Here is a 13,604-nt window from a genome sequence, read left to right as displayed (position 1 = left end):
CTTGTCAATAGTTTGACGAAACTTCTGTTTACTTGTAAGCCAGGAAATAAGTCGAAGTCTGCCTACACTGACATGGTTCGCAAACTAACTACTCGCTACGCAGATATGGAAAAACATTTCATTATAGTTTAAAAATATATTTTTTCCATTGAGGAAGATGTAACTTCTGCCAAGTCCACTATTCAACAACATACTTTTAGCGTCATATATTCTTCAATCAAAGAATTTGGAAGCTAAGAGGCTGCACGTCCAGTATAATTGAAATTAACTGCAAAAACCACCAGTGCCAATTTGAACTATTGTAAATCGAGTTGGTTTTTAAAATTATAAACTTTCAACGCAAGTTTCGTCGTTTATAATTGCTGAATTCAAGAATATTTTATTACTTGAATTAACTGTTTTATGCAAAAGAATTTTATGTCAAAAAGTTTATTTTAAACTAGTTAATCGTTTTTCTTTGAAAGGGATATGAAGGGGCCCCCCCCCCCCCTGATCATTATTGGAAATTCGAACGTTTTGAACGTATCTATAATTGTTGGAGCGGAAAATTATAAACTATTTTACATTGCTTACCTTTGTTTGTAAGAATTCGTAACACGCTCTGGAAAGCATTCTGTCAGAAATGGCGAAGCCAATACATTTATTTTTAGTGTGTTATAATTTATTTAGTTTTTAACAGGTTAGTGGGCGCCAAAATATTTAAATGGTTATTTTAAAAGATTTATTTGTTGCATTAGTGCATGACTACTACTACACATATATAGACGTTTGTTTATACCTATTTATAAAAATAATTAAACATATAGTTTTGATACAGTCGCATCAGTGTTAATTATTTTGTGAATAGCACTGTAAGTTTTAGATGGATTTTAATGCACTTTGGTAAGTATATTAACTTATTCGCTGCTAAATCTTATTGACACATTCGTAAACTTCCCTTGCTATGAATCGAAATATTAGTTTCCGTACATCGTAACGGTGAGAGCGGAAGTTATTAAGTTCTGGTGTTTTTCTTATGTGTGACATCTTAGCTCTTGGTATAAAGCATTTGGTATGAGTAATTTCGTGAATAAAAGAACGTCGCATGGAACGGAAATATGTAACCACGATGCTGTCTTCTGTGGCGAATAGCGCAAACCAAAGGTCACACAGTTAAAGGAAAAATTTAAAGTATCACGGCTTAGTGAATCTTAAATAGAGGGAAAAAAATTATTAGTCTTTTTCGAGTTTATTGTAGCCGTGTCATTATATAGTTTAACATTTCGTTCCGCAAATCCAATGATTCGATAGTCGACGTAGCTGCTCCGGCAACAAATGTGGAAACTACAAGTGATTTGATTTTAAAAATTTTGTTGAAACCCATTTGACGTAGGTATATTTACCACGCTCGGGACTATTTTAAGGAATTATACGCTCAATTTCGTGTCCAAGTATCGTATTAAAGGTGTATTGACAACATGAAAAGAAATGAATTTGCTCGTTACCGAGGTTATGTAGGACGCGTCTCTGGCGAGTACTGAAAGACTCGCTAATGTTTTTTTTTTTTTGTGTCTTCCACCAGACAGTAGCCAGAACGTGACAACACGGGGACGCCGACGGGCTCACCTCCCACAGCATGACGAGGCTGAAGATGACCTGCGCGGCGTTGTACACGATGAGCAGCTCGCGCAGCTGGAAGGGCTTGCGGTTGGTCATCAGCCGAGGGACGAGCACCAGCACGGAGTAGAGGTAGGCGCCCAGCATCACCAGCGTGGGCGCGGGGCTGTCCATCAGCGGCCAGTCGTTCACCCGCGGGTCTGCGGGACACACGCGACAACACACGTCAGCGCAGCCGGACCTCACACTACACATATTTTTTTTGTTAGTGGAACAAAATATTATTGTAATACTATAAGTATTTGTATATTCGTACAATTACACGAAAACAGCTGTATCACTACAAAATACTGTTAGCACTAATAATGGGTATTTATGCTTTATACCTCTAATATTCCCAGTACTTATAAAATTTTAAGTCATTTGTAAGCCTTAACTTGAATAGCTTTACAGTATAACTGTGTACATTACAAACATTAAAAACAATTAAATAAAGTCAAATAATTGAATAATCTATTATCTTTTCCATAGTTTAAAAAAATTACGCTTGAATGAAACATCAATAAAGATATATAATTATGAGCCAATTTTCGTAATAAATACTTAGTATTATGCCAAAGTAACCAAGGCCATGTGTTGTACAAATTTATAATATATTTCTTGAAGGATTACGAACTATCTCTCGGCAACTGGTTTCCAAACGAAACTTTTGTATAAGTAATAAAAAAAATTTCTATGAAACGAACCACACACTGCTCAAGGGTTCAATAACTTCGTTAGAAACGCAACAACGCAAGAAAACTACCATAGTTTAGCAAACACGCAAGTCTCAAGACACCACCAACAATACTAATTTAGATTGTAAAACTGCAGGGAAAAAAAGTGTTTCATCGAGCTAATTTTCAAGATAAATGTTTTAATACCAAAATTAGAAAATTCTTAATAATTAATATTTGCTTTAACTAACTGCTTTTTTAATAAGTAATGCGTGTAACAAAAAAAAAGTTGTAGCATCCTACACACAAAACATCTACATCTGTAAAATATGTTGGAACACTTCACTTCTAATATAGAAGGCGGAAACGCAAGAAGTTAACTGTTAAATATTTGCGTTGCGGTTTTGCGTCTTGTGTAATTTATGAATGGGTATATGGGAATACTAATTATTTAACGTTTAATTTCTTGCTTTCTTGAGTCTCTTGCTTATTTTATAGACTCGGGCTTAAGAAGATGGAAGTAGACCAGAACTTTTCTTCGGTACATGACTCCAACATTGGCGTAACATTTGCCCTAGAGTAAGATGGGGCAAAAATCCGCGTGGGGCAAAGGTCCTATCTTGGAATATTTCGTATTAATGAAACTGTTGGCAACATTGACACAGTCAAGAAAAGTGTCGCCATTGTGGTCGTTTATTGTCATGTGTGTCGTGCCAGTTCCAGTGCCAGTGCTAGCGAACATAATGAGGTAAGAATTAATTTACTATAATCTGATGTAATTTTGCAGCAATACAACACAATGTATGTCGCCGGGAACAACGATCGGGAAGGATTTATGAAACCACAGTAAGAAAGTGTGCTTCTTTATGGTAACTGTGCATTGGTAGTAGTAGAGATTGTCAAACACAAGTAGCAGCAGCAGTCGCGCACAGGCCAGACTGCGCTCTGGGGCAAGCATCCGCAACTAATGACGGGGTAAAGATCTGCACTACGTGTTTCATGCGGATCTTTGCTCCTCGCCCGTGTATGTCTAGCATACATAAATTAAATTGTTTAAAATAATGTTTTAATTTGAAGACTCAGCCTCTCTAATGCTCAATATTTTGCTGTGGGTTTAGGCACTTGGAGGAAAATGTTTTGGCAATGTAAATGGTCATTGCATTCCTTTCTTTTTCATTGCAATGGCTTCGTCACTTTCAGGAAAAGGTGCGATCATCCTGTATTGCTTCTGCTGTATAATTATTCGTCACATTTGTTGCTAGAAGCAATTAACTTCTGACGTGACCATAGCATAAATTTGCTGACACTTCCGCCCCACAGTAGCCACAAAATGCAACCACTATACCGAATTTGTTTCGGACCACTGAAAGCTATCTATGCTGATGAATGTAACAAATGGTTAGTGAAACATCCTGGAAGAAAAATAACTCCCTACCAGTTTTGTGAATTGTTCGGTAAAGTTTATGAAAGGTGTGCAACATTAGAGAAAGCAAAATATGCCTTTAGAGCATGTGGGATCTGGCCTATCAATCCTGATGTATTCACGGACGAAGACTTTCTTCCTTCTAGTGTCACTGATTTCGCACAAAATAGTGAACGTTGTAGTGAAGAACGTGAAGATAACAGAGCAGAATCTTCTCAAATGGACAAAGATGTTGACTCAGAACAGTCAACATGTCAAATAACTCAAGATAATCGTAGGTCAGTTCCTAATGTGGACAATTCTAATCCTGTGACTCCTCCCTACACATGTGAACCATCAATAGTCTTTGACATAAACAAGCCAGGTTGCTCAAGCGCTAAAGCTAGAACTCCAGTTTCACCAAAAGAAATCCTTCCAATGCCTTAGAGGTCTGAGAAAACAAAACGGAATAAAAGAAGCAAACACTCTGAAATAATATCCAGTTCACCATACAAGAATAAATTGCTTGAAGATCTCAAAGAAAAGGAACAAAAATGGCTGACAAAGACGAGCGAAGGAAAAAACGATTTGAAGTGAAGAAAGGAGGTGTTAAAGAATTAAATCAGCCATTCAGTCAGACAAAATACAGTGCCCAGGCTGTGAGGCATTGTATGAAGACCCACCCTAACGAGGACTGTATCCAGTGTACTTCATGTAAGGCATGTTGGCACGAAAATTGTAGTGCATATGAGGAAACACTTAACTTTGTGTGTGATTTGTGTCACTGAAGCTCCAGAATTTAACCTGTCTGTAAACTACTAGATAAATGTTGTATTTGTCCCTTCACTATGTCAATGCTGTTACTGCATCTGTTCAATTTTTTTTTTATTTTATGCCAAGGCATAAATGAGAAAAAAATGATATTTTGCATACATTGTGTACGTTGACGTTATCTACTTTCTACTATGTCTACTATCGTTAGTCTATTGCCATTGGGTTTCTTTAACTTTTCATTGGTTTATTTGATTACAAATTTGTAGAGCTAGAATATTTTTAATTTTATATTTTAATATATATTTTAAGAAAAAGTGAATTTTATTTTTAAATTTAAAATTTGAATTTTTTTAATTTGACATTGCTATATATATAGTTAAGCAATATTTTGAAATTGATGAATTATTTTGTCTATTTAGATTTTTGGACACTTTGTGTGATTTTGTGATTTCCTGTTTACAACTTCCAATGTGGTGATATTTTACAATAAGAATATTATAATAAATATAATGTTTTCCTGTAGATAATAAGTGTTGATCGCTGTGGGTTTAGATGTTGAAAGGTGCGGGTATTTTCCCCACTAGTGAGGTAAAGATCCGGATATGCACATTTATCGATATTTGTAAATTATGAAACAATGCACTTGTTTTCCTACAGTTGTGAATATAACTGAATTGCATTAATGTGTGTGTATTCCTAACATCCTCCTGCTATTTGGACAGTCAGAATATCATTTTAAACCTTAAGTGCGGAGCTTTGCCCCATCTTATTCTATCCCCGGGTTTATAAACTAAGCAAGAAACACAAAAAAAACGCTAGACACGCAAAAGGCTAAAAGTTTAGTAATAAAGTTTTAAAAGACTAGTTTATAAACTACGCAACACACAAATATGCCGAAAAAGCATCACCCAACATTCAAATTCATGAGTTTCGCCTTGCGTTTCCTCCTTCATTATTTTAAACGGAGAGTTCCAAAAAATTTTAAACATGCAGACGTTATGTGCATAGTATGCCACGATGATTTTTGATTGAAATATTTCAATTAAATACTACTTACTGTAGCCGTTACCATGGTGCGACATCCAGACAATTGTTAAAAAGTTTTTTTTCTTTTCATGGTCCATAGACCAAAACGATTGTAAACTGAAAAGTGTGTATAAGGAGAAGGACTAACATTTTATGGAGATGATAACTGCTGTAATTTTGCGCAAATAACTGACTATTTTATAAATAAAATATATTATTGTAAAATCTGGGTAAAGTTCTTTAATGGACAAAATTCGACCAAAGAGATAGAAATAGAGATGGTCTTTTGAAAAACATAAAAATCGCAATAACTCCAGTAATACGATAAATATAACATCCGTTTGAAGGTATTATAACTTATTAGTAGTATATAAACGTAGGACCTGCGCCTGGGTCCTGGTTCAGGTGCATGTGGTGCCGACCGCCATCTTGGGTTGTGACGTCACAGAGGCAATTTTTGTGTCAAATTTCTTCAAAATTCCTAGAAATTGCTCTATATTGATCGAAAAATTCCCGTTTTGAGGGATATTTTCCATTTTATTCCCCAGAAATAACAGATACTTCGAAATTCCTCAAAGCGGCTTAAATTTAACATGCAAGCCGCCCTAAGTTACTGAGGTCATGACTTTAACCTCAACCGCCACCATTACAGTTTTCATTACCACCGGCATCTTGAAAATTAGTATTTTTATGCTAAAAAGGAGAGAACATTTTGAAATTAAAAAAAATGTATATTTAAATTTTGAAAATAAAATTTATAAAACCATCCTGGATTCGAATCCGGTGAGGTCATTCCATTAAAAATGGCGACAGATCCTTCCTCCACGGAAGCCGCTGGCAGACTAACCTCCCACCTGTAATGCCAAGGCAGATATTAGATCAGGCAATATGACGTCATGGCGCCATATTGTTTCCGTTTTCTTGGATCCAGCATATTGTTTTCGTCTGATAGAGTGCGCCACCGTAGTATTAGTTTAATTTTTACCGGATAGAGTGCAGTAATCATTTATTACCTTGAGATCTGCCATCATGTCAGCCGTCTTGATTGCCATCTTGAAATTCTGTAATTATTAACCTATAATTCCAGAAAAATTATAAAAAACAAAATAAATAATACCTATTCTATTTCTCTGTTTTATCCTTGATCAATACAGAAAGACACCTGATGTAAACAAAATGCCATATGAGCTTGTTTATAAATGGTACTCAGATAGACACACGTCTTTTTTGTTAAAATTACTTAATGTACTGTAATAATAAGATGCAAATCTTATTTACATAAACAAGTGAACAGTATCAAACACTCTCTAAATAAAAATGAGGACACATAAAGAGATACGAGATTTTATAACCTTAACATTTTACACGCACTTCTTGAGTGACTACTGATAAAATCAGCTAATAGCCTGTCGCAGGTGGTTGAGTGGAACATATTTAACTCTACCGAAGCTACCACTGGAAGTCACAACTTCCCTTTTTCAGACACCAGCGAATAAAAGACGGCACAATTTTTTTAAGTTTTAGTTTTATCAGCTAGTTAGGTGGAAAATTTAAAAGCCGACCCAAAGTGAACAAAAGAAGCATCATATAAATTACCTTACGAGAGAAGCACTGGTATAGTGAACATGATCTGAAACAGCTCAAATGTTTTTCAACAATGAGTAGCTAGTAAACTCGCTCAATGTACCTTATTGAAGTTTAATACCAAAACAAAGTTCACAGCAATATTATGGTCGTGATTCCTTTTAATAAAAATGAGAGAGCGATAAATAGCCCGCGACCAAGTTTATTTGTGAGTACATTAATGAAATTTTGTTATGCAATTTATTTTAAAATAACAACAAAAAAAAAAGGAATTTTGAATCGTTTTCAAAAAGTTTTTAAGGAAAAATTTAGATTTAAATATTAAATTTCGACAACGCTATTCTTTTGAATTCTGTGTTAAGAATCTGCATGCAACACATTCGAGTCGAAACTTTATTGGGATTGGAGTAAATGTTTTTATGTTGTATGTTCTGTACAAAGCCTAATTATATAATACATTTACAATTAACTTTTAATACCTTTTTCATGTAATATTATATACAGTAGGTATGTATAAATAAAAGTTAATTTTACTAATACTCTATTTATTTTGGTATTAGATACGATATATGAGTTGACTCCATTATATTTAATCTAATCCAATGTTGACTGAAAAACAGTGAAATAGTATGTGACGTCACTTCCTTAGGATGCCATAGAATGTGTGAGAAACTAATGGCCCCGAATCCGTGTATTCGTTACAGAGTCAAGGTGAGGTTGAACAGTTTCCGTATAATTATTAATAAAAAACACATCTGACAGAACATTTAGTAATACCACCTTGATGAACTACATTTCCTTAGTTCCCAGATTACGGGCACAGATTTTTTTTTGTATAAGTGTAATTGGGCTGTAAATTGAAGACATTGGGTGTCTACGTGAATACTGTCGTAAGTTAGCCTTTTTATCGGACCAAGAATTTTAAAGGGTTATTTGGCACTCACATTGGCATACTTTTGCATAGATACAGATATAACGAAAGGGCGTTGGGTAAACGTTTTAAGAGTTCCAACTCTCCTCCTCTAGCCAATGATATTTTGTACCCTTAAAATTTAATTTTCGTACTTTTGACACCTAAATAGAACATGTACGAAAATAAAGAAAAAAAGTAACTCAGTTACATTAAAACGATAAGTAATTTGATTCAGCGATGTAGCAAGCTATATATTTTCAGTTGTGTATTGAGTCATATACGATACTAAATTCTGAAAAATTTAAAAATGCATGTATTTTTTTCTTAAGAAATCATTAGTAAACACTACAAAATTAATTATAATTAAATAACCAGGTTATGGCGTTCAAATCCAAACACAATAATGCCATACCTCAATACGCGATTTCATCAGAAACCTGACATACTCTTCTTGCATCTACATGTAGATTTCATTTTAAAATATCCAGTTTCCCAATCAGGAGTTTATGAATTGCAGGTACTATGGGTACAATTATATAGCGCCTGATCAAATATTTTAGTAAACCGACGTTCTTTCTAGAGACATATCGTGATTTTTGAAAATTAAGGATTTGCGTTAAAAGTTATTCCTTTCTGTACAGCTTGTAAGCATAAACTTAAAAATCTCTATTCATTCTGGAACATTCTGGCAACTACGATACAATTCCGGAACATTATGATGACATAATTTACTTAAATTCAATAATTTTCTCCATTTTTCTTAAATGATTGATTAATTTTTTTTTCATATTCTGTACAACGAAAATATTGCGAATGTTTAATATTCAGCTAAGAAAGAATTTCATACTATGCCTTATTAGGTATTAATGAATTATTTGAAGTTGAACTCCTTTAGGAGCGTTATTAAAAAATTAGGAGAGTAAATTTTTACAATGCGCGCTCACTATGAAATGAAATTTCCACAGGATAAAAAAAAGGCTAGGAACATACAAAGAAATCTGCACACAAATACAAATTATATGTGCAGATTCAAATAATATACTTAAGTGATTAATTTTAAATACAGGTCCATTAAATTAATATATATATTTATTTATTTATTTATCGTAAATATAAGTGATATAAATTATGTTTATGAATTATGAAGTTTATTTTTAAGTATAATTATATAATTTCATATTGAGGTGATAAGGAGTTATAGTGATACTTTCCGGTTTTTAAACAATCTTCCCATATTATACCCCTTTGATCGTATTTTGCTCATTAAATAATTCGGTCGAGATTTTTTATTAGCCTACTATATTTTATGTATCAATTTGGAAGTGACTTCTTTGTTATTCACCCATTGAAATGTGATATACTCGTTTATCTATAAATATATACATATATGTACAACAAACATTCAAAAACTCCAAAGTTTATACATTAACTCTAGTGTGTAACATAAAGGGGGTAAAGCGGCTTTCAAGTCTTCGTTTTTATCACTTATGTGAATTTTTACGCCCATGATATTACACTAACTGAATATATATTCAAAATATTTATGACAGAAAACAAAATACAAAGGAGATTTCAAATAAAATTTTATAAAAGGCCCTTAAATAAAAATAAATGACGAAAAAACGTTAAACCCAACATGGCATGTGAAGGACACCTTTCAGTAAAAACCGGAAAGTTCGCGGACTCATTTCGCGATATTCTTATATTCAATCATATACCTTTAAGCTATTTTTAATATCTGCTTATTGCTTATTTAGACGACTCTGGGCCAATGACAAACCCTCGACCCTAGAAGTATCGAATCACATGCAAACCAGTTGAGGCGACTCGCAAGTCAGCAGCCAGTGAACTAGCGTTATTTACCCGATTAGACAGGGAATGTGTGGACAATCCTGAAGATAATTGAAACCGAGATTTATTCAGGTCCCTAACTTTTAGGCGGGATGTTGAAGCAACGTCAAAAAGAGGATGTTCGCTCTGCATGTGCGGCGGAGTTGACGTTGCGATTTGGAAGAGGAGCGGAGCTACCACCGGGTATTGTGACAACAGGACGGCGTGGAAACAGAGCGTGGCATTCGTCGATGTGCACACTCGTGTAGTATCAGATAGCCGCATCCTGTTGCGGCAATTACGTGCTGTCCTTTCGCCGTGCGGCTTCTTGCAAGACATCCTGCTGGATGGCTGGAGGGGAAGGAGCAACTCTCACCCTCTGCGACTGCAAAAACCTGGGGCCCAGCTCACTATAGTAAGGAATAGAATCTACAGTCCGTCCTATTCTTGGGTGAAGGTCACATGTTCATTGATAGTGAGACTAAAGAGTATGCGATTGGAGACTTCTTTGGTTTCTTATTGGGCTGAGTTCACCGAATAAACTGCCAATAACAGAAACAGCAAAATTTTGTACATGTTCGATTTTTAACCCATACATAAATGATTCCGCGATATTTTCCGGTCTCAAACAATATTACTAGTTTTTAACTAATGAGTATCTAACATTTTACATGTCTGTGAAGATATTCAGTTATATGTGATTCACGTAAGTGCTCTTGTAAACTTTTAATGGCTAGTGAATTTTCACAAGTTTACACGAGATAACATTGTAGGCTTCTTAAAAACCTAGCTTATTGACATCTTTAGATTTTCAACTTACAGTTATAGCTGACACTTGTAAACTAGCTACTTATTTTCCACATACCTCATTTCTGAGATATGTTAAATTGCATGATTAATAATAAATATATAATTATCATGTTGTCGTAAAGTTCTTTCCCCAAAAAATTAACTGAAAATACATAAAAATAATTGAATCTAAAATAATTTTTTGGTGCATCTGAACAAAAAAACTTTAACGTAAATTTAATTAGTTTAAGTTGCCAATTTTTTTTTTAAATTTTGAAGTGTAGGTATGTTGCCTAATATTGTTAGTTACTAGTTTACTAACTACACATGTTACACTCAACTAAAACTTTGACTAGAGACAAATTTTGAAAATCTTTGTGAAACGCCTATAATAACTTGTTATTACAAGAAAGCATTATTCTTAAATTGTTGATACATATGTTTGTACCATTGTCAAACTCTCTTTCTAATCAGACTTTTATATTGAGTAGAGATTATTCTATAAGAAGTAAGGTCAAGTTCTAATTTGCCTTCAGTATATTCTTATACATATATTTTTACAAAAGTTACATCATGAGGACTGTACTTAATGAAGGTGGAATATTAAGGTTTGTATGTAAACGAATCAGTGTAGTACCAGATATAGAAACGTATCATTTTTTAAAGTGTTTTTAAAGTTTTATGTGATATTTAACTTTAGTTACAAGCGATTGTTAAAATAATTAAACTTTTAGTTTATTTGGACTAAAATATTTAAAAAATTCATTATTTAACATGTGTATAACGAAGTTTCAATAAATACATGCCAATTTATCGGACCTTAGTTTTAAACACTAATTAAAACTTAAATAGATTGTTACAAATGCACGTGTTGTAAAAAGTGTTAAAAATTTAAATAATTCCAAAAAATACTTTTTACTAGAAATGTATTTATAAATTTAAAAATTTCATCGTATCTGCCTGTTTTCTGTCTAATGCCATTAATTAAAGTTGAAAAAATATATCCATCCAAATCACTGTAGCAGACAGAAATGACATGATCCCATACAGCAGAAACCGTTAAGACCTTTAAATGTTTGAAATATTTTTATAAAATTTTTGTTAGGACGTTAAAGATAATTGTTGTGAAATATTGCTGAAAAAATGTGTATCTGTTTTAAAAAGTTTAGTTAAAGCTCACAAAAATATATTCACATATGTAGGAGTGTGTAACCAGATTAAAGCTACACTATTGAAACATCAATTACGAGTCAAAAATAATTTATCTAATTAATCTAAATATTTGGAACATTTTTAAAATTTAGTGAGAAAGATTTTAGTGATTCATACTTAAAACTGGATTTGAGATAGTTATATTACAGTGACGATTGCTCTTTGGAAATGGCAAAATGACTACGCCAAGTTACTCAGGGTAAATTTTCTGACCGAAGCCAATTCGGATGCGGCGAAATACTTTCAAGAAGATAGGCTGAGGTAGCGCAGTGGGAACACACTGTACCTCGCATCCTAGAAAACCTGTTTTCGAATTAAAGATCCTCCATCCTTAAAAAACATTAATTTTTGTATTATCCTTCATAATGGATAAAAATTATGTTTCCCCAAAACCATGGAAAACTAAGATTTCTGATGTTTTGGAATTGACTAATTTTATTTTATTTGTGGATGATAAAGTGTTTAAAGTCGAGAGATCCAATCGAAAGGTTAATCCTGAACTGTACACCCCACGATTCCATGCTTACAGTACTTGCTATGATTGACATTAAATGTTGCCTTGAAGTTAATAAAAAACATTAAATATATACTGGTTTATTAGAAAAAGCCTTAAGTAGTATATTTTGGAGGCTACTGGTGCTGAAGCTGGAACGTGAGTGGTGGATGAGGTCTTGGATTATGATGTAATGGAAGCCATCTTGTATGACCTGGATATGACGACCTTTCACCTTGAATTTTAACCTTGACCTTGGCATTTCATCTTGACCTCAGTCACCATATTAAACTCCGCAATCTTAAAATCAAAATTCCCACAAAACAAACGTTGCAATTTTTTTACGGCCTTCATCTTTACATCGAGCGCACCAATCACAGAACTTTTCACTTTTCGTTACGGTCACCATCTATAGTTTTATTGTAACGTCCACCATCGTGGATCCGATGTCGAAATCACTTTTTTTAGATTCTGAAGAGACAGCCGCCAACTTTTTGTCTGCTGGAGGCCGCCATCTTGAATAACAACATGACCGACATCTTAATTTTTCCTGTTACACTAGGGGCCTCCATCTGGGTTACCAACATCTTTGTTTCTGCTGTTTGTTCCTAGAGAGCGCCAACATCGCTCTGTCTCAGGTACGTTAAGTCGACGTTATATTACCTATAATTGTTATTCTGATCCTTATCGACATATTAAATGTAATATTTTATACAAAATACATTAGATCAGTGGTGATTCGAACCATGACAGCTCTGACATCTGGGTTGAAAACATACGTATTTGACCGCACTGTCATCGAGACATTTACGAGAACGAGAATTAAAAAAAGGTATTTAAAAATTACACAAATATTCAGTCTTGTAATTTTGTTTCATTTAAAGAAATAATAGCATCCGCCTAGTGGAGAGCATCTCCGCCATCACATATATTTTCAATACTAGCTTCAACAAAGTGCTAGTTAACGCACGTAACCAGTTAGAGGGTGCCACCGCATTCTTCGTTACAGTAATCGATTTAACGATAACTAGTATTATGTAGTACCCATGCCGTTTGTTAGAGTGTGCAAGCGACATATTTGTTTAATTTTTGACCGATAGAGTGTAGTTGTATTCAAAACCGTGGCGTCGGTTATCTTGTCTGCAGTCCATTTCACTATCTTTGAAATTCGTTATTATTTAGCCATAAATTCGGAAAAATTTTCGTAAATCACTAGATAATATATTGATCGACCCCATCGAAATCCACACTTGGTACGAACTTTTACTG

The 13,604-nt window shown here is 34.0% G+C and overlaps 1 protein-coding gene across 1 annotated transcript in view; it reads right to left on the bottom strand.

The window, feature by feature from the left end:
• Positions 1 to 13,604, bottom strand: part of LOC134535587 (very long chain fatty acid elongase AAEL008004-like) — a 274,418-nt gene that overhangs the window by 111,351 nt on the left and 149,463 nt on the right. The window contains exon 3 of the mRNA XM_063374800.1: positions 1,606 to 1,796. Within this exon, the coding sequence (XP_063230870.1) occupies positions 1,606 to 1,796 (191 nt within the window). The remainder of the gene's footprint in view (positions 1 to 1,605; positions 1,797 to 13,604) is intronic.

This window comes from Bacillus rossius, chromosome 8, assembly GCF_032445375.1.
Source record: "Bacillus rossius redtenbacheri isolate Brsri chromosome 8, Brsri_v3, whole genome shotgun sequence".
Classification (NCBI taxonomy): domain Eukaryota; kingdom Metazoa; phylum Arthropoda; class Insecta; order Phasmatodea; family Bacillidae; genus Bacillus; species Bacillus rossius.
Note: the sequence above shows the minus strand (reverse complement) of the source record. Positions and strands in the feature narration are given on the sequence as shown.